Below are 23,814 nucleotides of genomic sequence, written 5' to 3' on the forward strand. Positions count from 1 at the left end.
TTCATCTCTTGATAGTCTTGAGTGCGGTGCCGGGTATTTTCTTCGGTCGTGACGGTAGTGGGCTAGTATGTTGGCATACTTGATGAGCGCGTTGGTCGTGGGGGCAAAAAGTGAGGTTGCTCCCTCTTGGGTAATGGCCCGGTGTGTATGCGCGCAGGCAGCGGCATATGCCGCCTCATTACCTTGGAGGTATTCGTGTCCGGGTACCCAGACGTGGTGTAGTTCGGGGAGCCTGGGGACGGTCCATAGGATGCGAAGCGCTGTTTTGGAGATGCGTCCCCGTATTTAATTGCGACATGCTGCCTGGGAGTCTGTGAGCACTGTTATTATATTGTCGCCTGTCGTTGCGGCTAGGGCAATGGGAATTTCTTCGGCAGCTTCTGTAGATGTTGTGCGGACTGTGAGGGTGGTCATTTCTTGCCCTGCTGCATTGATTACACATACTGCATGGGCTGGATGATTCGGATACGGGGACGTGTTGGTGTATATCTTGCAGTTGGGCTATCGCCGTATTTGGTGCTAATGGTTCATGCTCTAGCGATACGCCGAGCCTTATTGTAAACCGGATGCACGTTCTTCGAGATCTGGGCTACACGAATGGCTTTTCTTAGGTGCAGTGGTCTTCGTTCTTTATTTTCTTGCAAGGGGGTGTCGCGTAGCCTAAATTTCTCAACGTGGTTCGTTCGGTAGGTGTTAATTTAAGGCGTCCTAACTGAGAGATGATATGTGCCTCTCGTATCTATTCCCCGGTGTTGTGAATTCCTAGTCGCACCAAATAATTCGTTGAAGTCTTGGAAGGTTGTCCTGAGGTCTTGTATGCTTGTCGCAGGGCAATATTAAGTTTTGATTTTTCGGTTGTTTTGAGGGCCAAATATGGCGTGCCATAGGCGACCCGGTTAATGAGTATGGCTTGTACAATGCGTAAGGTGTTAGATGCGTAAGGTGCATGAGTTGTGAGAGTGTCCGTTGAAGCGGTGCAATGGTATGGAGACCCGATCCGTTTTTGGGGATCGTGAGGCCAAGAATACGGAAGTGGGGAACGTTGGGGACAGGTTTTTCAGCTATGGTGATCTCCGGATCCGAGATGCTTGGTTTACGTTGGTGCGCCGTCTTCGTGCAGAGAGTAAGGAGGGCGGATTTTTCTGGGGCACACTCAAGGCCCCTGGCGCTGAGATACCGGTGTGTTAATTCGATGGAGCTTTGCATGGAGTCCTATTGCTCGCCGTGGATCCCGTAGGTGTTCATAGGGTGAGGTCATCCGCGTAGATTGCGTGCCTTAGATGCGCGATATTTTGCAAGAGCGGGGAAGGTCCTTCAAAGGGATGTTAAATAGAAGCGGTGATATCACGGAGCCTTTGGAGATGGTTTTAGATGTGTTCGAACGGAGATGTCCGATACCGATAGTTGCAAGACGACCGGTGAGGAAAGCCGTGATATAGTCGTAGATTCGTTGTCCACAACGATAGAGGTTAGTCCTTGAACGATGCCTTGGTGGGAGATGTTGTCGAAAGCACCCTTGATGGCCAGGGCAAGGATGGAACGCTTGTGTGTGCTGGTGAGCCGAAAGGTGATTTCTCCTTTTAGTTGCAAGAGGACATCTTGGGTGGAGAGATGGGGTCGGAAGCCGTACATGGTGGTCGGGAAATGGTCGGTGTCTTCGATATATGGAGAGAGACGGTTTTGCACCATATGTTCCAGAAGCTTTCCCACACACGACGCCAGAGAGATGGGTCAGAGGTTACCTAGACCAAGCGGTTTATCGGGTTTTGGTATTAGGGCAATATCAGCAGGTTTCCATTGGGGGCAGCATGCCGGCAGTTCAATGTTCGTTCATATAATTTTGGAGGGTCTCGAACGCGGTGACGTTGAGGTTCCGGATCACCTCATCATGAATTTTGTCTTTGCCTGGCGTGGTGTTCCTGGTTAAGTTGTAAACCGCTGCTTCCATTTCCACAAGCGTGAAGGGGGCGTCCATTTCGGGATAAGTAGTACCCATGTACGGTTGAGGAGAGGCTGGGTTTTGTCGCTCGTATAATGCCACGGTTTATTGAGCTCCTTGAAGAGCTCTTCTTCTGTGCCTTTGTAATTACGAATAGGCCACCTGAGCTGAGCAGCTGTGGCCGATCTGGATTGTTTGTTGCCCATATGGGCCCGAAGCAGGTGCCACGTGCGCCGGGAGCCAAGGGTACCTTGGAGCTTCGTGCAGAACTGCGACCAGTTCTGCTGGCTGATGTGTATGGCATATGTTGCCACTTCTTGTGCTAACTGGGCTACGCGAAGGCAAAGCTTTGATTGGTTCTCCGTTTTTTCCAGCGTTTTGTTAGTCTTCGCCAGGCCTCCCGTAGGTGTAAGAGGTGTGCGTCAATTGCCTGGCAGTCTTGGGTTAACGCTAATTCCTTGGTGTGTATGACCAAAGTGGCCGTTCGTGAGTCAGGATCGGTGATGTACGTACCCTCTGAGCGTTATCTGATCTGTGCCAGTTTCCTGAAGAGCGATGACGGCCGGCGAATCTGTGTTTGCAAACAGTGACAATGAATTTTGCTTGCCGCGGTATGAGCGACAATTCCATTGCCAAATCATCAGTGGTGTTGAGGGAGACCCCTGAAGGTTCACCACCATGGTACTGTTCCCATTCATCGTCGGAGGGCGTAATTCTAGGTGGGTAACTGGGGGCGGGTCTCTCGATCTTCTTTCGCGTCTTGCGCTTGACTGTCTCGTTGGCTTCCTGCCTTTTTTTTCAATCGCATTGATACGGCGTTCAATTGTTTTGCCGAGGTCGCGAATTAATCTTTCGAGCCTTCCAATATCTTGTAGGATTGGGAACACGGAGGGCTGTTGCGTTGGGTGCGGAGTGGGCGTTGCTTGCACAGCACTCTACGGCGGTACATTTGAGATTGTTTCTAAGTGGGTCATCAGCTCTTCTATGCCACGTTCTAACTTCTCGGTGCGTTCCGCTTGCAGTTCAAGTTGTTTTCTTAGTTGCGCATTCTCCTGTTCAAATATTTTGATGCAGCTGTTTTTTATCTTGCACAGAGTCTAACTGTGCGTGCAATGGGGGAAATCATTCGGGGCTGTCTCTGGGGTGGGGGGGGGGGGGGGGGCGGGGGGGGGGGGGGGGGCGACAATTGCGGACCAGCTTCCTTGTTGCGAAGGGGAGTGGCTTCGCTGGGTGTTGGCCTGCGCTTGTGGGGGAGGTGGTGGGTGAGCTGCTGGGACCTGGTGATGAGGCTGCTGCTTAAATGTCGGCGTAGTCCGAGCAAGGCGCTCCCAGACGTGCCGTGGCGGCGGTGGTGGGCTGAGCTTCTCACGGTAGTCTTTGCTAGCCGTCAAGGTGATCGAGTCCACACAGCTTACATTTTGGGGTGCAGGTATGTTCCGGCGCGGGGTTTTGTTCATGACACCGCTCGCACACAGTCGCCTCCGGATTAGGGCAGATGTCCTGTTTTTGCCCAATGTCACAACAGAGCGAGCAACACTGAATGGAGTTTTGTATGGGCGGCAGCGAGTGCATAAAATCTGTGAGCATGGATGTAGAAAGGGACGTGCGGGCCCTCAAATGTCACAACTGCAGATGTGAACTTGCCTAGCATTCTTGCCTGTTGTATTTTAGGTCCCGGAGAGGCCATGATGTTCGGGAGCTGCTCCGCGGTGGTTCCGGTGTCTAGACCGTGTATGACTCCCCGCACTCTTCCGGGGAAAGGCTTAACGTACGGCGAGATTTCATACGTTGCGTCCTCCAGTTTTAGCGACTTGACGTCGCTCAGGGCGTTGGCGTAGGTGTCGTAGGGGGTGCTGGCCACAATGAGGTTCTGAACTGCTTGCACTTGAATTACCACGCGTTGGTTCAAGGCTCCTTCAAATATTCGGCTGGCTTTTTGTATACTTGCTGTAAGTTCTCGGTCGCTTCAAGAAGCGATGCTTAGTCCGTCTCTCTGGCAGTATATGACTTTATAATCGGTGTCGGAGAGTCTGGGGGCTCGCGGAACGCGAGGAGAGCTGTTAGGCTTACCGGGCGCCGGCTGCGTGTTCATTGAAAAGGCTTGCTACTTGGCTTTACGTCTGTCGCTGAACATTTGCTTCCACGGGCCGGGGTGGGATAACGTACGGCCACATAGCTCGTCGAATTCCATTGTGTCGTCGTTGGGGTTTGGCTTCGTCCATGCTGGGGATTCATCGTTCGCCGAGGGCTCCGGCATAGCAGCTGTGGCCGCAGCCGCAGCGGCCAGCGCCGTGGTGAGGTTAGGCCTAGGTTCTAAAGGCGGCCTGATCCGGTCTTCAAGTACCATTTTTGGACGAATGCACTGTTCGATTGCGATGAAATTTGTGTCAATCGATATGTCTTGATGTTAGGCAGCCGGTGATACTAATTCTATAGGCGATATCGCAAGTAAAACGCAAACCGCGATCTTCAAGTTGGGAGCCCATGTGCCCATGTGCCGTGCATCTTGGTGTTGGGCCCCCTTCGTCGTCTTCCTGCAGCAGACAGATGAACGAAGAAACGTGATGTTCATGTCGGTCACTTGAATTCACCGCTAAAAGAATTGACTCGTAACCTTAGCGGGCTTCGCTCCGGTGATTTGGATCGGGTAACAGTTTGTTTATTACTCAAGCTGCCAAAACCTCAAATTCAAATTCAAATTCTTTATTTGACATTCCTTGTCGAACAAAAAATGCTAGGGCAGGAACAAAAAGCTACAATACAGTAGCTTGACGGGGTTCCTGCCCCTACCTTGGCATAAGAAACAACCAAACCGACAGTTTAAAATTGACAAGACATATACACAGAAATTCAAACTATGAAAAATATACATGTAATCAATTTACATCAAATATAAACTAATACTGACATCGTGCACACTAAAACATGTATTCCGACAGTTCTATACAGGAAAGATATAAAGCAAATACAACAAAATTTTTGCACAATTATTCACTGTGTGAAAAAGTGTTCTTTCAATGTTTTTTTACAAATGGTGTGTATATCAAGGTTCCTTTTCTCTAAAGAGTTTAGACAACTAGGCATGCGGTGTTGCAGCCTGTCTAACCCATGATTAGTACGGGAAAAGGGTACCAGCCAGGAATCCTTTTTTCTAATAATATACGATGCATCATGAGGCCTTTTAAGGTTACACAACTTGATAAAAGTGGAATTGTTATTTTTAATGCTAAGTTTATATTTCATTATTAGATTAAAATTGTATAAGTGCTGGAAGGGAAGCACATTGAGTGAAGCAAATAATTCTTTTGTGTGGGCATTGTATGGGGCATTTACTATATGACGAATAGCTTTTTTTTGTAATAAATGCAACTTAGTTTTGTTAGCTTGCGACGTCACTCCCCAGACAAGGTTGCAGTAGTTTATATGGGATGCAAAAAGAGAGTTGTAGAGCATTAGCTTGACTTTAGTTGTTAGTATTTGTCTGAATCTACAAAGTATACCGCAAGCCTTTGCCAAGGTCCCAGCAACACGGTCCACGTGTGCATTCCAGCTTAAATGTTGATTAAACGTTATTCCCAGTGTTTAGGCTTCATTTGTAACTTTTATCATTTCTGATCCAAGCTGTATATTAATATCGCGAGTTATTAATTTTTGCACAGGCGCAAATAGTACGGCTTTTGTTTTTGAAACATTAATTTCTAAGTCGTTTACCCTTGTCCACTCAAGCAGTTTATTCAGAGTAACATTTGCCAAACTAACGAGATCATTAATGTTATTTGACTGGAAAAAAAGACTGGTATCATCTGCGTAAATTAAGCAATTTGTGCACTCAATGGAATTTATTATATCGTTGATGTAAATATTAAACAACACTGGTCCCAATACACTTCCTTGTGGGACTCCCGAATGGACACTTACAAGAGGAGAGCGACCTGTCTCTTCGCTGCCTTGTTAGTTTCTGTCCGTAGAACATCGAACCCAACCCGCCCCTGATCGACCGAAGTTATAGCATTTGTACCCACTAATACAGTTGCGTGGACTACTGATAGCTTTCGACACCGTGCATGACCACCATGAAATCCCACAGAGACGTCGTGGGCCTAATTGCGAAACCAACACACTAGCGCGGAGCTGGTAGGATACCTGCGCTAGCTCGACTTGTAATGTTCACTACTACCAAAACTAATGAGCGGAACCCACTCAAGAAATAAAGTGTACGTACCGGACGACGCATAAATAACGCACATGGCGTTCATTTAAGCATTACGTCAAACAAGTAGCAGTCTCGATCGACGTTCGATCGACGAGATGAGAGTTCGCCACCCAAAAAGCCACTATCGGCTAGCACTTAACACATTCCCCGCACCACGGTCTGTCAGTGCCGCTCACTACTCAGGAAATGATAAAAGCGAACGACGAGGGGGGAAAGCTGGCAGTCTGCCCCGAAAACAAGATCAGCTATACATACGGGAAGAGTCCAATGCGCCATTAGTGTCTATTGTCAAAATGTATGGTGTTTTGGGAAGTGTTGGTATATCATTAGAAAATGATTTATGTAAAACATCTTTTTAGACATGTCATTTTATTCGAGTAAACGTTGAGCAACCGCCTGTCACGAATGAATGGATGGATGTTAATGGTTATACCCTTCGTAGGGTGTGGTAGCTTGCACCACCTAGCCTAAGTCCGAAAAGACAAACATATGATTCCTCCCGCACTTCTAAGCCAATTTTATCCCCCTTACTATCACCGGTCAGTGTTCAATATCACCAGAATGACCTTTGTAAGATTGTGCAAAAAAACCCTAAAAAACATCACACCCCGCCCCCCCCCCCCCCCCCTGCCCAAGGGGTCGCGAATTTTCCTCTCGTCAAGCCTTGCCGGCGTTACCCTAAGCACCGGATCCACTGGGGAGGGGGGGGGGGGCGGGCAGGGTTGAGACTTTGGACTGGAGTCAAGCGGCAGACAGTCCCAATTTCCCTCTGTCCCGCCTGTCCCCAGCTGTGCTAGTTAGTTGTGCATCATTCAATTTTTCCTACATAATTTCCACCAATCTTCTAACCGCCTCTTTGTGACTGTAATTCTTTTCTCGTCAGTCCTTCCATTGTCGCCCGCGAAACCCAAAGCTCCGGCCTAATCTGTTTCCCCTTCAGGGAGGGCAGGGCGAAGTCCCGTGCACCTCAAAACCAAGTGATCTAGTTTATCGCTCTTATTATGGCAGGTGGCACACATTGTGTCTGTCTCCTGAAATTTAGCCCTATACCTCCTCGTCCTCAGAACTCCCGTTCTCGCCTCGGACAGTGAAGAACTTCCCAGTGAATTTTCAAACACATTTTCCTTTCTTAAGTACTGTTATTGTGTCCTGTACATTGTTAGAGCTGATTGTTCCAGCCCATCCCCCCCCACACACACACACACATTTTTCTTTCCGTCACACACCTCCCACATTTTTCTTTCTGCCTCTTTTACTCCATTTTCCACTGAAGTAGTTAGCTCATTCCCATCACTAGTGTGTAGGTATTTAAATGTAAATTGTCGGGTTCGGTGCGTCCAGTTTGTGTTTAGGCATTTTATGTATAAATACTTGAATACCTTCCGTGCTCACCGCGTATCATCCATTTGGGCCAACCTTTTGTTTAAATTTCAACCTACTAATTGCCCCTGCTTTCAAAAGACGACCAGCCCATGTCCCCCTGTACTCCCTCATTTTGCCTCTTTCCATGTGCTCCCAGTGCCAATGTGCCTCCGCTTCTTTTGCTCGGCGCTCAAACAACTAATCCTACCTCATTGAAGTTGTTTTTTTTAAATTTTTTTTTTCTTTAGCACCTTTGTTGGGCTTTTTACTTACTCCAATTAAGAGATCGCGTAGTATGGCGGCTTGATGATCATGAAATCTAACGAGAGAAATAGGTCCCGAAGCGTTTGGAAAAAAACGCGCCCCAACTGCTCGATCGGAGCCGCTTTGCGGTTGAAAACGCGCGGACCCGCTGCACAGTTGCGGATCCGCTTCCCGCGTGATGACGCCATGTGTGTCAAAAGGATTCCACCCCTCATGCGACCGACACTCCCTTTAAATTAGAGAGTTAAACGACTCGACAAGTTATCAATGACGGAATTGTTTCAAGCAACATTGATTTCAGGTCCTAGTGCTTCGCGATGGAGCGGAATGCATTCGGCTGCCCGCTTTTGCTCGATTAGAAAAAGAAAAAAAACATGATGGGGAATAGGACCACAATATGTTCCCATTGAGGCCACCTATTTCAGCAAACGAGCAGATGGCTTCATAGACAGCGGGCGATGTCCTCTTCCAGGAAGCTACATTGTGTCAAACGCGCAGGCATGTAGTTGGGGGTCTTCAAAGAGGCAGTCCAAATCAAATTTAAATAGTTTAACCTGATAGACAAACTACGAACTTTTATGCTCTTTGGGCTAAATATGCTCACAGAAATGTAATTTGTAATACATCCAGGATCTATGAAAACAATGCGTTACATACATTATGGCGGAAGTGCGATCATTATTACAATTATCCCTTTCTTGGGACGTACATATTTATTTTCAAAATATACGTTTTACTCGTATTTTCCATCATAGTTTTGATGGCCAGCATCCTCTGCCATACTGAAAATTAAAATATGCCGGCTTTTCTGCTGCACATATGTTTCATTAGTCATCATACCGGTCAGGCAAAGAGGAGCAGACAAGTCCCGGTACGCCGCGACTTAACGCATGTTGCGACGGCCCCTGGGAGTGGTTCCCCGAGATCCGCTAGGAGTAAACGTTACCGGGAAGTTACACTATGTTGTGTTTATTGGTGCTTTATCACCATTGATTGATGCACTAGTTGTATAAATGATCGCTATCAACGCTCCTATTCTCTACTTTTAAACATAACTCTCTACATCACAAGCACGAAAGGAAAGAGAACGTTCCTAAGCAAGAACTTTATGGCAAGATAATTAAGATATAATTACGATATAATTATCTGCGTTCCTAAGTCTGGAATATATTTATTATAGCCCTTTATTTGTGCCATGAGCTATGTCTATGACATGGTCGAATTTTCATTCATTAATAGCATGACTGAAAACGGCAGCTTAAATATCGTAAACTAAAGAAAATGTTCTTCTAAGCCCCACCTTTTGTTTGCAGAGTCTGTATCAATTTCCGTTAGCACTACATTAAAAAGGATTGCCTTTTAACGCAAAGAACATGCATAAAACGTCACACTCCCCGCTATATGCAATCAATATTCTTGCTAATTAAAAGTACAATCATTTCAAGACAAATGCATTGATTAATTAATCTTAATGAGCCATTATTAGTTTAACATAAAAACACTTGTGGAGGGAGAATCATTTAAAAAAAGATTCCTATTTAAGTCATTGTCAAGACTATTCATCTAGACTTGAAATGAAGGACCAACTGAGGGGTATATACAAAAATTAAAGGGTGGAATTATTGCAGGGTGCCTAGTAAAATACAAATATATAAAAGCATTTTTGTTACACACACCTGCTCATTACCTCGCGTAACGCAAGAAGTAGTTCTTAAAGCAAAGCGCTGTACTAGATTTTGCAGTAATACATGAACCACAAAAGCTAGATACTGCACCATATTTTGCCCCAATGTTTGCATACCGGAATTATTATGGCCTGTATAATTACTGCTACTTACCGAAGCTATATTTAATAGACAAAAGATATTTGGACTCCCTCAACCCGCTATGGTTACTGTGACCGTATGTGCTCGCGCACTGTAGCTCAAATCTCGTTGTGCAAAAGCTCGCGTTACAGAATTTAGGTTTCCTAGGCTCCGTCCTCATCAATGCCCCTTTCGATGTGAGTGACCATTGAACCGGCATCCGTTCTTTTGTCACTACTGCTTTATGCAGGTTATTTATAACCTGAAGGCAACAGAGGTGCACCAATGGCTAAGTTTATCAGCTACAGAGGAGACATGAGACGTTCGTTGGGACAGATTAATTTCTCGTATCTTACATCTCCATACCACAAGTTACGTTTAAACACGGACAATGTTCATACACAGCGTAATTATTTCTTAACGTTAATTCGACCGCCATATTCACAGGGAAAAATAATGTCCACTAAAGTAGCCATGCTGCGACCTGTTTCCAAATCGTCAGAAAACATTCTTTAACCTCAATTATGACTTTAAATTTTGAATAAACGTAATTAGTTTGAAGCTTTGTGATTGGCTGCATTCTTAAAGTGCTAAAATTATACCAGGTTATTTTCAATGAGTAGAAATGCTTAATGTTCCAAAACGCCTGGTGCTATACTTACCAATGCGAAAAAAAGAAAACGCATACTCCTAACAAGCGATCAAGTTGTGCCGCTGTATTTTGAAAACCACCTGTGTCATTTGGTTTCCGCAAAGCATCAACAAACAAACAACGACTTCACCTATAAAAAATAACTGCGCCATCAATGGATTTTCAAAACCTTTTTCTTGCCTCATGCCTTTGCAGACATGTTTATCGTTTTTAGATGATCATTTTATTTTAAAGAAAATTGATTACGGTTAAGACTGGAAGTGGCACCACAACCACATATTGAAATCAACCTAATTCTCTACAGTGTTGTAAGACCTAAAACAAAGAGCGCTGTGTCGGAAACGATTCAGTAACAAATGAGTTAACGGCGCCATCTAGGAAGAAGCCGCCTACCTACTATCATGGCGGGAAAATATCGGCTTGAATAACTGTGTTCGTCTCGCCATAGCACACCGAGATGGTGCCACGTGCCAAGTCCACAGCAGGTCGTCGAGAGCGATGTCATGGGCGCTACCAGCTATTTTTTTTATCAAAACTGAATAAAATATATACAATTTTTATTGTTCAAAAATACGGAGACGTGTATTAGGATACCATTTAGGGCTATATGATTGGGCACAACATTGCTGCTTCTATTCTTAGTGCATCGATGTATGCTCATCGTTCAATCCAGAAATCACATTACAAAAAACCGTCACCAAGCCTCACAGTGACTGCCAAAGTTTCGCTATGAGGCCCAGCTAGATATCTTGTCAGACTTTGACTGCCGCTTAGAGACCTCATGGGGTTCCTTTTTCGAGTTCTTGCGGCTTGTCCTGACTATTTCTCAATCATATACACTGCAACCTAACGCTAAAATATGTGCAAAGCAAAGCGGAAGCAGAGTCGCTTACTTCACCGCTGGTGTTAGTGCAATGAGCCCAAGTTCAGTTGATAGTCGATAGTCCCTCCGGTACTCCTACGGAAGCATATGTTGAAGCAAACAAAGAAATGACGAAAAGGGTTTGAGCCAGCTACTTTAATATCAGCGGCACCAAGTGTGACAATTCCAAAAGAAGTATACTAGGTATAGGTATAGGTAAATTTAAACAAGCAGTAACGGAGCCTCTTTTACCGTAAACCACTTCCAGTTCAGCCTGTCTCCTATATTTGAAAAAGCAAGAACTACGCGTCTTCGTAATCTCTCTCGGCAGAATTTGAAGTCCCTCTCGTCAGAAACTTATAGAAGGCGTGACGACCGACTGGTGTACTATTGATCGATGTGTGTTCAGGAGCCCTACGATGCCAATAAAAAAGCACAATTACTGGTTTACTTCAAACTCCATGTCAAATGTCAAAGGGGTCTATTCTCACATTCTTATAGAAACCTGGTTGCATAAGAGGTGTTATACGAGGATTCTCGCTCAAAAACGAATCGACGGCTTTGTAATATTTCTTGCATTTTTTAATGGAAGACCCTGTGCGTGCACCAGCTCACGTCGCGTCAGCAACCGTGCGTCGTCACCGTGAATCTTAAAGTTAGTCAAAGAGAAACTCCACGCTACGCGTTTTGGACTGTTGCTGACTGAATTCGTTGCCTCGTCACCTAGTCGACGCCAGCTGAACAACTGCGCTTATGGAGACTGGCATACAGCAAGCGGTGTTTTAGACGGCGAGTTCAGATACCGTTAGTATCTGCACTCTGACTCTCTCGGCGTTTTCGCGAGCGATGTCGTCTAGCAGTGACTGACCCTGAACCTTCACGTGGAGAAAGATTTACACGGACGGTGAAAGAGCTGCTTTAGGTTAAAGAGCCCCGGCGATAAGGAAACAAATCTAGTGATGTGTCTAACTGACTGCCAATCTCCCGACACTCCTGGGACATCTCATTTATTACTGTTGTTCTTACAAGTGTTCCGTTTTTACTGATACAGAAAAGCGTTACGATCAAAGGGCAAGTTGGTTTGGGCATAATGAAATGAGAGTATAACGAAAATGTGAGGACAGCCCATATGGTTTAGGGTTATTTTTCGTCTTTCTTAATACGTGTCATGAACTAATCGTAATTTCACGCAGGTTACAAAAAACAAGTATCAGTATATTTGAGGCCAGGCGCCGGCCTGCGGGCCTCAGTTGATTGGTTGAAATTCCAGCCTATGCGCCCACAACATGGCCGCGGCATATTGCAGAAAAGACGATATATAAATAAAATTGTGATTTTCACTTCAAGAGGTCCCAATGCTCCGTCCTCCGCTTGGGCGTGGCAGATGTTCTTTGTCAGTTTGGGACGTGCGCTCCAAAAAACTGTTTTGCTGGTTCGTCGGGTACCTGGTTGCTTTTAGTGTTAACGGCTGACAGATAAACTGCCTGAACCCAAGGCAAAACATTTTGCTTTCGAAAAAAAAAATAATAGCAATCATTGATTTTCATATTGAAGATGATATGCAGCAGGTTAGGTTGTGCAACAAAAACTTCGGATTCGGAAATGGTGCTGGCAGCGCTTCAAGGTGAAACACAAAATTTGATTTTTTCTTGATGTGTCTAAATTTCTCAAAAAGGCTATTAGTATTCTCACAGTAATATCTCAACCTTGTCGCATGGCTTATATCAGGGGTCTCCAAACTTCTTGACTAAGCGTCCGAATTAGGGATCTGTCGCATACTAGATAAATGTAAGAAAAGAGTAATTATAAAAGGGGAGAAACTAAATGAACAATCCTAGATAACCATTTCAATGCAGAACAAAATATTTCAAAGTAACTATTAAAAATATTACCCTAACGTGGATTAATACGCATACTTCAATACTTCATTTTAAAATTTGATATTCATCAAAATATGATCTTACACAGGAATTTGGACGAAGAAAAACCGCCAGGCATAAATCAAAGCGAATAGGAAATTCGGCACATTCGCCCAGAGCAAAACACTAAGGAGAATGATAATACTAAGGCTGACGATATTCCAGAGTTGTGACAAAGGACACTAAACAGAATGCAGATGAGAATGCATAGTAATTTGGACATAGTTACAGAGATATGAAACAGCGGTCTAAGAATTTTGACGCTATGAATGACAATCTTCACATAATAATATGGCGAGAGGGCCCGTATTAGAATGCAGTTTTTCTCTCTTTTTTTGTATCTCCGTTTGCGCATTTAGAGCTCGTTGCAGTGCCGTTTCTTCACATGCACGTCATTTTGCGCCGGAAGCAGTCGGTCTTCTCGAAGTAGGCCGCGGGCCGGGCTTCATTGGAAGGATTGGGGCCAGCCATGGGGCGGTCAGAAGACTTCCGAGAGCAGGGCCTGGCCCGCTGTCCGGGGTTTAGAGATTCCTGGTTTTAATTATGATGTTTCCTAACCAGCTCGATTTCATACTTTCGGTCCTTAAGTATAAATAACTTGTTTATAAATAATTATTATCATTGGCAGAAGCACTCAAGTGCCTTCGTTAGATGAAGTCTCTTCGTGAGCCAGAAGAGTCGAATGTTATGTTATGATAGAGTATACCTGCAGTACCTTAAAATTTCAAAATAGAGCGATACCTTCTAGTGCGAAAGGCGAGATCAATGTGCGTGACTGTGATCGACCACGCTCGACTGCCCGAGAGGTCTGTAATAGCAAAGTTGAGCAGCCAATTAAACAACACCGCGGCATTTTTGCAACTGTGTGGATGCGCCGAGCACTAAAAAATACCTAGTTCTTCGCTATAAAAAAAAAAGAAAAAAAAACAACAATAATCTTCGCGCAAATATTTTTTTTTTTTTTAAATTACATTTAAACAACATTTTAACCGAAAGTGATTTTAAGCCATTTCATGTAGGAAAGAAGTCGCCGTGGAACGCTACACTTATACACATGGTATAGATCATGGTTACTCGAAACAAGATCAACATAAAGGTGGTGTTACTTTAAAGCTGCAATCATCCTCATAATGTAGATATAATTATGGCTGGCCCATAAGCTTTCTAGCTTTACACGCAAGAAGTTGTAGAATGTTGCTTTTATATTGTTCGGGCCCCGTAATATGGAAAAAAAATTTCTTCATGGAATGCAGTTACACAGTTAGGTGCTTGCGTTTAGATCGAATTTGTTTCCAGCGTATCGTCGAAATTTTAAACAATCCCTTATGTGGACAACCGAGAGGTCAGGGGAATGAAGCTCTCGGCTACTTCTGTCCCGCCGCGTATCTGTATGACGTGCGTCCGGTCCGGCGAACTGCCTCTGATTGCCGCGCTACCAGCGGGCATGGGCAGACGTTGTTTTGTTGTAATCAAATATGATTCATATAATTTATAACGCTAAATAAAGGTAAAGTTGTTCTCCAAGTATAGATAGCTTTTACGGTTGTTATCGTAACTTTCTCTTTTACTTTTCCAACGTGTCTGGGCGAGCCTTCTCTCCCTCCGAACTCGCGCCTCGAAATGTGCTGGCCTCTGGCGCCGGGAAGTCGGTGGACCGTTAAGGTTCTGTTGTACTGCGACGTCGAGCTATCAAACGAAGTGCAGCGCAGAGCGTACAGAAGCTGATTAGTCGCAGATATCGAGTTCCTGCTCGCCGGCCAATGAGAGGCGCACTTAATGCGCTAAACTGCGTTCGCTAGCCCACACCCTCGATTGTCTCCTGTTTCCTCTTCTTCATCGACAACACACAGATACGCTCAACGTCGGAGCATAACAGAGCCGTTATGCCCGGGTCCTACTAGCGCGGCAAACAGAAAGAAACGACAGCGACAAGCCTGAAACCAGAGTATTTTCTGATTTGACAGGCTTTGTAGAATAAAGGAGGCTATTCTCAAACACGAGTATCTGCACGCCAGGGTATCTTTGGCGGGCTTCCAACCACTCGTGCTTATCTCACGCGCACGGAACGACTAAACACCTGCCCATTGTGCAATCGCGAGTGTGCTGCATGTTTGAGGCTTGTCGCTGTCGTTTGTTTTAGTTTGTCGCTCTAGTGGGACTCGGGCATTAGAACAAGCGACAGATGCGAGCCCGCGAGCCGTGAGCTGTGGCGCTTCTGGGAGTACGTCACCGTGAGAAGTTTGTGCCACGTTCGTGCGAGCGCGGTTTTCTTCTCTTTATGGTGGAGACTTGTTGTTTTTCTGATCTGGTTAAGTGTTATGTGTAAGGAGTCAGCCCAATGACGGTCGCGAGCAGAGGACAAAAGACGACGAAGTGAAGACGTTGTTCGGGCAGTGCGTTTGTCGCCATGTTGGCGTTGCTCGCCGTGTTCTGATAATGAACGAAATTATGAAGTAAACACGGGCGACGAGCAAGTTCCCACCCCCGTGGATAACCCCACAACGCAAGCGGACACAAGTGTGTCAGCCCGCGCACCTGACTTCAGCGGCCGCATAGAAGAGATTAGCGGCTCGAACGGCACTTCGTGGACATCGTGGTACGGTTGTCTCCAGTTTTATTTTCAAGCGAACGACGTGACTGATCCAATCAAGCAACGGGCGCACTTCACAACGTTATGCGGAGCACACACCTACGACATTGTGCGTGTCATTGTGTGTGAATTTTTGTCATCCCCACACCACCTGCTGCGCCAAGTAAGATGACAACTACTGCCGAAAGCCGGGACTCAAATGGTTTTGAGGTTTCAAGTTCCAACGGATGAAAGGTAGGCTGTTTTTTGGCCTTCTCCTCTCGCTGCAGTTTTTGATTAAATGTTTGTGCCAACAGAACCTAACTGTCGCTAGTGGAAATTTATATTAATTGTTTCATTTTGTCAATAGCTGCAACGGTTTCAAAACGCAAAACCAAACTCTATCATTGTTTCCGATTCCCCTCGTTCAAGTCCCTCGTAGCGATAAATATGTGTCATTGCCGAATAACGGGAGACTTCTCTAATATCAAGTTCGAGCACATGCACACATCAAAAGATGGTAAACTTGTTGCAGTGAGTTGTTTATTTGAGACTTTTGTAAGCGATTCACGGGTCTGTTCGCGAGGAGTAAAAATGAGCCTAAATATTTTTCGATCAACTGAGAATAAGCGAGGAGCGATCCATACTGGTTTCCCATTTCGTTCAGCAGTGACGCACACTTAACTTTAAGTAATAAGATCAAGAACTAATACATGTTCAAGATGAAGACCCAGTGCAAGGAGAGGGGCTCTGTTTTCTAACCACATTGCTTAGTTTCCTTCAGTTGCAAGACACTGTCGTCGGTCTTTACTTATGTAATCAAATTCGAGATGTTTTAAAATTAGCGAGGAGGAATTTAACTCAAGGACGAGATAAACACAGAGAAGACACCAGTATTTAGGGTCGTAGTATTCAACTTGAAGGGTCGTTCTCTGAAAGGAAATACAGTATTCAATGCTCACTGTTTTCACATAACCATGTAAACATAGAAAGGCCAATCAAGCAATTAGTTCAACTTTTCTTTATATGTTCCACACCTGTGGCTGGAAGGCGCAAGGCTTGTGGATATACGGCAAGAAGCTCGAAAACGAGCACGAACCTAGAGACATTCTATATAAATTTAGTGAAGTGTCTCTGCAAGGTCGCATACCATGACCTTCATTACACAAAATCATAAGTTTTTATCCTGTTTTGCTGTAATTCAATTCTTCGATTCTTGTGTGTCAAATAGTGAGAAATTTTCTATGTATTTTCTACTGCCTGTGGAATAACAATTGATGTAAAGGAACAAGCATTGCATATTTTTTGTGTATGTGTCACTCTTCTTGCTTTGCTAGGCTTCTGCGGCTTGCTGCTAGTTTTCGTGTTTCAGTTCTTGCTCCTGTGCGTTTCAACGGACATTAATCAGCATTGAAACGCGAAAACCAGCAGCAAAGCAGCACAAGCCTAGCAAAGCAACACGCAATCCGGGGAAAAACAAAACAAAACAGCTACAATTTCAATTTTTAGGTTAGGTGGCGCAAGCTATCGCCCATCCATCCAAACACAATTGCACTGCCCTACGTTTTCGGTTTTGTTTCACCGCACCGACATTTTGCCTTTCGTACGGCCCTCCGGGCACCAGGGGATTCAAATGGTGCTGCGTACTCCCAAGGTTTTAAAACCCTTGATAGTTCTTTTTACGAATAGCGGCAATCAATACAAATAACAAAGCACAATCCACTGGAACAAAACGAAGTAATTCAGTTCAGTCTTCTGCTGTGCGCTGCCAATCGCTTCCTAAAACCAGCACTGTCGTGCAGTCGGCGTTTCAAAGAATGTCGCTACTTGTAGGAAGCTCTTGTATCTAGCTACTTCACCAGGTTTTAGCTGTTCGGGTCCTATGGGCGGTATAGGAAGTTGCACTACTCTGGCGACGTCGTCTACTCCGGACGAGCATTGGAAGTATGAATTCCCACTACAAAAGCCAGTCTCTTGGCAATCTGCATTATTTGTATGAAATGTTTGTGTACAGGTTGTCGCAGTTATCCCGCGCCTCCGCAGCGGCGCTTTGTTCTAGAAAATTGGTCTATCGATTAAAGTGGAAAAAAACGCAGGCAAGGGAATGAATAAGTTCCATGATACAAAAAAAAAAAAAGCGAGACTGGGAACAAATCAGAAAATATCGGACAAGCATACACACAATCTCAAAACACAGCTACCGCTCTTATTTCACATTGTCACTAATATGCACTCGTGCACCCTCCATGCGATGAGAATGGTTACCTTCGGGGAGGGTTGACGATTGTATAAATGTGACAATGTGAAATAAAAGCAGTAGCTGAATTTTAAGACAGTGTGTGTGCATGTCGGTTTTTTTTTTATTGTTCCGAGTTTTGTTTTTTATTGCGAAATTTGTTTATGCCTTCCTCTGCGCGCTGAGACTTTTGATTTCGCCACGTATGGCAAGATTCCTTTCCCTCCAAAGGACTTGGCGCAAATATCAATTTCGCCAATCAAAACGCGGATAAGGGAGACAACCCCTTCAGAATGGCCATGGTAGGCGTACAGTAGTCGATATAGCGCATAAGTAACACGTTGTGTACAGTTTTCCGCACAAGAGTACAAGCACCTCTTTTCCTTAAAAGGTTTTTTGGGAATACTAAGCCAATTCACGGTGGTTCTTCCCTTGGCTCTGATTTTAACCCTGCATACCAGCTCACGACACAAGCAAGGTAAACAACAGAAAGTTCATTTTATATTACCGTCTTCAGGTTCGCTGCTTTCGGATCATCTCAATTCCAGCTTGACCAAGCTCGCATCAAGCTTTTATTATCACAAAGTTCGTCTCGAAAAATAAGCACAGCAGCGTCCACTGTTTCTGATTAGTATATGTACAAATATAGACATTATTTATTATGATACACATTCGTAAAGTCGAAGGAGTGCCGCATTGTCTGTTGTGCACACTGCCTTTGTCATATTTGCAAAGTCTGCTATTCTCGCTGCCGTCACTTCACAAAAGCTGCAACCATCATCATGTCCGGAAGGCTTGCATGCCCATAATCACTAAAAGCTGTGGCCGGAGGTTTCTCGTAGAGTCAAACACGCACGTTGATTTCTCTCACAAAGTCTGGTGGCAAGAAGAATTTCAGATGTTCAACTTGTCCTCGTAGATGGCGATGACGCACATGAACGCTACGCCGGCGAGGACTCCGATGTTCTTCACGATGAACATCTTGAAGGGACTCTTTCCTCTGTACTGCTTCAGCTCTGGTAACTGGAAAATTATTGTTTTTATTAGACAAGAAGCATAATATTCTTGATTACCAAAATAAAGTAATGGATTATTAAGGTAGCATTCTAAAGGTTACCTTCGGGATGAAATCATACAATGCGTTAAAAGGGCAGTTGTCTGTACACTTCCCGTTAGTCTACTTTCCTGCAGAGCACTCAGAGAGTCAATTATGGCGAACGACGAAGACAGTTTATCATGGTCACCATCAATCATAAAATGATTATAAATGATTATGAACTATCTTTGTCGTTCGCTGTAATTCGCTCTCCTTGGAAATCAATGCCGCAATTACGTGCACACCTGAAAATGAAATCTGCAATTTGATATCAAGCATGACGTGAGCAAGTGAAACGTTGCACTTAGTGTCACAGGAAAACTTTCATTAATAGGTCTAGAAATATTACCAGTTTCGTCATTTCCCAAGCTTCCTCGGTCGATTACGAGCATTGGCGCTTCGAGGGCTTTACGTTAAAAAAAACGCACAGGAGTGTTTAGGAGTGAGGACCTGAGGCTTTACTTTTCTCTAAATAAAGGAAGCATTCTAGAGTGTGCTCAGGCAGCATTTCTCCTGTACAGAGGTAACCGTACATGTCACATTTCGATGATCTGGTATCACGGAAAAAACGACAAATGTGAGAGTCACACCACATGCCGCATTTGACGCAAACAGCGCCTGATAGCTTTGGGCTATAACGATGAGTGTACACTTTCAGAAAATCCTGAATGCATACTGTCCCGCGACCTTCTTGTTGATTAGTCAAATAAATCTCTTCTACTCAGTATATCAAATGGGATGGGCGTGAGGAATCACAACGAAGAGCATGCTGTCTCAACGGAACAAAATTTAAAAGAGAAACGGCCAGGGATGCATTTAAAGCCCTGACCCCTTAAGAAGCTAACATTTTTAGCACAACCTTGGCGGTCACTCGGAGGAATCGAGAAGCCAACGTCCAGTGTCACCGTTTTTTTCTGTTTTTTTTTTTTTTTTTTCTGTGGCCAAAAAAAAAAAGTGTTTATTCCATCTGCCCCTGAAAATTCGTGACCACTACAAAATCGGAATACCGGTCAACCTTTCCTTTGTACAAAGCAAATAAGGACAGACCGGTGAATCGTGTTCCAGCACATCGAATCTCAGCATAAGCTCGGGGGAGGCGGGGGGGGGGGGGGGGGGGGAGAAGGGGCGTAAATATACTACCCCCCCCCCCAAAAAAAAAAAAAGAAAGAAAAGAAAATTAGTGGGAGAACGTATCTACCATGTCCACGAGCGAGACGTAAAGAAAGATGCCGGCGGTGACAGTGAGGATCCAGTTGCGTGCGACGATGTTTTCGCCCACTTGGAAGCCCGCGTAGAGGCCCGCAAAGGCGGCCAGGGCCGAGAGGAAGTTGAGAAAGAGGGCCTTCTTGTAGCCCAGCCCCGTCGAGATCAACACCACGAAATCTCCTGCGAGAGAACAAAAGAAGACGTTTTGGGATATTGCGCATTCATCGTTGTGCCCAAGACTAAACCTTGAAATTGAAAAGGGGCCTCCCCGTAGGGCCGTAGCTTTCAATTAACCACTGACGTTTCGCGAAGAGACTTATCTCCATGACATACGCAAAGAAATTAAGTTCCTTTCAGAAACGTTGAGGTTTCCAGTAGGAACAACGTTAAAATAGGAAATATTTTAGTGTTCTTCGTAGATGCTTGACAACTTTTGTATATCACAAGGCCGACACGTTTTTTGGCGTCGAAATATTTTGGAAGAATTGCAATGGGGATACATTCCTGACGGTTACTATTTCATTTCGAACAAACTTTGGGGAATGTATTTGAACTAGTAACTAACATGAAAAATGGGTGGACTTCGGCACAATGCTTTCTTTCATGAAGCAGAATGAAGCAGAATAAAACAAAACAAAAACAAACAACGAGAAGTATATAGTTCAAACATTTAGCTTCTAAACATTGTATCACGTTACGGGCTCTCGGCTGTTTTGAAGGCCAGCTCAAGAAGTAGGCAGGGGAGCGTTGGGTCGTGGTCCTTTCCAGTAAGTATCAATCAGTGTCTACGTTTTGTAGAATAACTGCGTGTAGTCATTTCTTAAGAAGGGCAGACAAAACAAGAAGCGAACATATATTTAAAATAATTTCTTTAAAATTAACCTGAAACACTTCTTATTTTGTATTTCTACATCCTGAGGACACCAGTCCGTTACTCATGTGTTTCCAGGATCTCAATCATGCATCTAATACGTTTTATCATTGGCTCTCTTGGCTATTGGATCTTGGACGATTTTGTTATATATGATGTTATTTTGTTACGCTTTACAGACTTGTTTGAAAAAAAGAACCGGGAAAGCAGCACTTATAGTTTATGCAGGTGCGTTTACAGCCAGGGGGACAAGCATAGGAGCTATCGTAACGATCAGTCGGCTAGGTAGGCAACATTTGTTAATTAAATTTTGATATGTAAAAATAGACATTTGGCTTTAATTAGAAACTTGCTAAGCATCATCTAAAGCCACTGAGGACAACGCAGGGCAGCATTTTACAATACTCCGTAAAAGAGCTCCATTTTGACGCGTTTCGCGTTTTGTGGTTTCGTGTTGGACGCGTTTTAACCAGAACAAAACACAGGGCCAAGAAACGTGCCAGGGTCTACGGCGGGCGGCGACGCAGACGACCAAGTCGAGTAGCGGAGCGGGTTTGGCGCTCGGGTTGAGAGATGGCGCAACCTCCTTATCCAGACTGCTCGCGACCATCGTGGTTTATTAAATTGAACACAATTTTTTTTTAATGTACCTTTGGTTAAAAAAGAAACGAGGACAATAAAAGCTAAACTTAAAGTGAAAAAAAAACGCGTTCGCATAACGACGGCGCTTCTGCTGCCAACGGATTTCGTTCGCGTGCCGTCTGCTTTCTTTCACTGGTCGGTTACACCTTCGGACGCTGCTCCCGATGCCATCTATCAATACACGCGCCAAACACACCCCGCAACTCGACTTGGTTGTCTGGGACGCCGTCCGCCGTTTACCCTGACAAGTTTTTAGACCTATGTTTTACAGAGAGGGAGCTATGCTTTGTAATTTTACAAGAAAAAAAAACGACCTGTGATAGACACCTCTGACGAAACGTTTAGATTGCTACGTGCAGGCGTCAATTTTTATTCTAGATCGAGCCTGGTGACTTGGGACACCCTATATTTATAAGCACACACTCTGAAAAGCTCCTGAACCGCAATACATTTCAAACACTTATGAATACACCTTCTTCAATCAGTTTAACTAGAAAGAAGAGCAAAGAGCATGCGCCCCCATAAAATGTTAAAGACCGCCTTACTTCTTAATGAAAATGATTAACCGAAAATTAACATTACTTTTTTCTCAATGAATCGTATTGCAGCGTGTACTTGGGGACATCCGAGTGTGTCAAGGGAACATAAATTCAGATTTGTATATATGTTCCTCACCGAACTCGTGGGGCAGTTCGTGGCAGAAGACAGCAATTGAAGTGGACAGGCCCCCTTTGAGACCCGACGAAAAGGCGGCTCCGATGGCAAGGCCGTCTGCCACGTTGTGAATAGCGCCTCCGATGATTACCACCGTCGCCAGCGTTGACATCCCTGTGAGAGCAAAACGGGCATCCTGTCAACTGAGGCAGCTAAGTCAGAAAGAGCCATGGATGTGCATCTTTTGTACTTCATCTGAAATCTACGTTCGTTCATTGCCACCCATAAGAAGGTACGGAAATGTATTTCAGGGTAAATTAAGGGCAATATTCTTGTTTCTATGATCGGTGACAGGTTAAGACGTCAGGTCGAGTGAAAGAAAGTCCTGGAACGAGGAAGCAGGTGATTGCTGTAGAGTAGAGAAGGAAACATCCCCCTCGTTCAAGCATTCTGCCTGCTTCCTCCTCCCCAGCCTTCCTTTCCCTCGCCCTGAACTCTTAACCTGACACCCACTATAGTTTCTTAAATAGTGATGACACTTGTTCTCGTGGGCACCGGTAGTGAAATAAACATACTGAAGCAGACTTCTTGAAGTGTACAAAGGACATCAAACCTGGCTTATTATTTATTGCTCTAGCTTGAAAAGTACAGCTTAAGGCGTTAAACAACTTACGCGTTTCCTCTGGGAAATTATTCTAGGCCATGCCATTAGACATTTTCCTCAGCATTTACTTTCTCATGGAACACTTGGACGCGATTACTGGACCCTCTTGAGCGTGTCGAACAAATACCGAACTATATAAAAATCGCTGCATTTAGAGACGCGGGGTGTATTGGAGCAACGTGGATCCAACACAAAGCTTATTGTCCCGGCAGGTAGTGATTTTAAATATTTAATAATACTGATGTACCATAAGTACCAATGAAAATATAACCCTCTGTGGCAACGCAGGTGCGGGCATTTTAAAAGGTATACTAGGTACCAACATTATCTGTACCCAAAATGACATATGAATCCGTTTTCTACCGATATTTAATTTTGATGTCACCGCTACCAGCAGCTAGACATATTTCATCATCCGTGTTCTTAGATATTGGGCGCAATTTAGTACTGTCATGGACCAGTGATTACGATAGCAGAAAAAATATATGTGGAATCCCAAATAGGCTCACCGCAACAAACACTACTGGACTTCAGAACAGGTGCTTGGGGACTATCTTGAATTGCCAGCGAATTCGTGCTTTGGGTCTGGGCCTGAAACGTAAGAACAACGAACAAAGGTTAAGTTTGGTTCTGCATGATATGCATGCTGAGTGCGACAACTCTGAATCACTTAACAGGAATAAAAACTGCGTGGTCAAACGAATTCGCACAGCGATTATTTTTCTTATCAATTAACACTTTGAGTCTACGGCTCAATATGTTCAAAACTGGTTTGGTGTCCTTCTAGCGCGTTCTAATGTTAGGTGTGGATAAAAGGTGAAGAAATAAATTATATGTGTCTATAAGGTTGTTCACCCAAC

At 44.5% G+C, this 23,814-nt stretch overlaps 1 protein-coding gene across 1 annotated transcript in view; it reads right to left on the bottom strand.

Annotated features, from left to right (window-relative positions):
- Positions 1–18,370: 18,370 nt before the first annotated feature.
- LOC8032503 (zinc transporter ZIP10) overlaps positions 18,371–23,814 on the bottom strand; it is a 45,203-nt gene continuing 39,759 nt past the window's right edge. Inside the window, exons 13-16 of the mRNA XM_029993356.3 lie at positions 23,464–23,545; positions 22,312–22,464; positions 20,116–20,303; positions 18,371–18,844 (exon numbers count right to left, since the gene is read on the bottom strand). Coding sequence (XP_029849216.2) covers positions 18,716–18,844; positions 20,116–20,303; positions 22,312–22,464; positions 23,464–23,545 — 552 coding nt within the window. The 3' untranslated portion in view covers positions 18,371–18,715. The remainder of the gene's footprint in view (positions 18,845–20,115; positions 20,304–22,311; positions 22,465–23,463; positions 23,546–23,814) is intronic.

Source organism: Ixodes scapularis, unplaced genomic scaffold, assembly GCF_016920785.2.
Source record: "Ixodes scapularis isolate PalLabHiFi unplaced genomic scaffold, ASM1692078v2 PGA_scaffold0__279_contigs__length_252992795, whole genome shotgun sequence".
Taxonomy (NCBI): Eukaryota; Metazoa; Arthropoda; class Arachnida; order Ixodida; family Ixodidae; genus Ixodes; species Ixodes scapularis.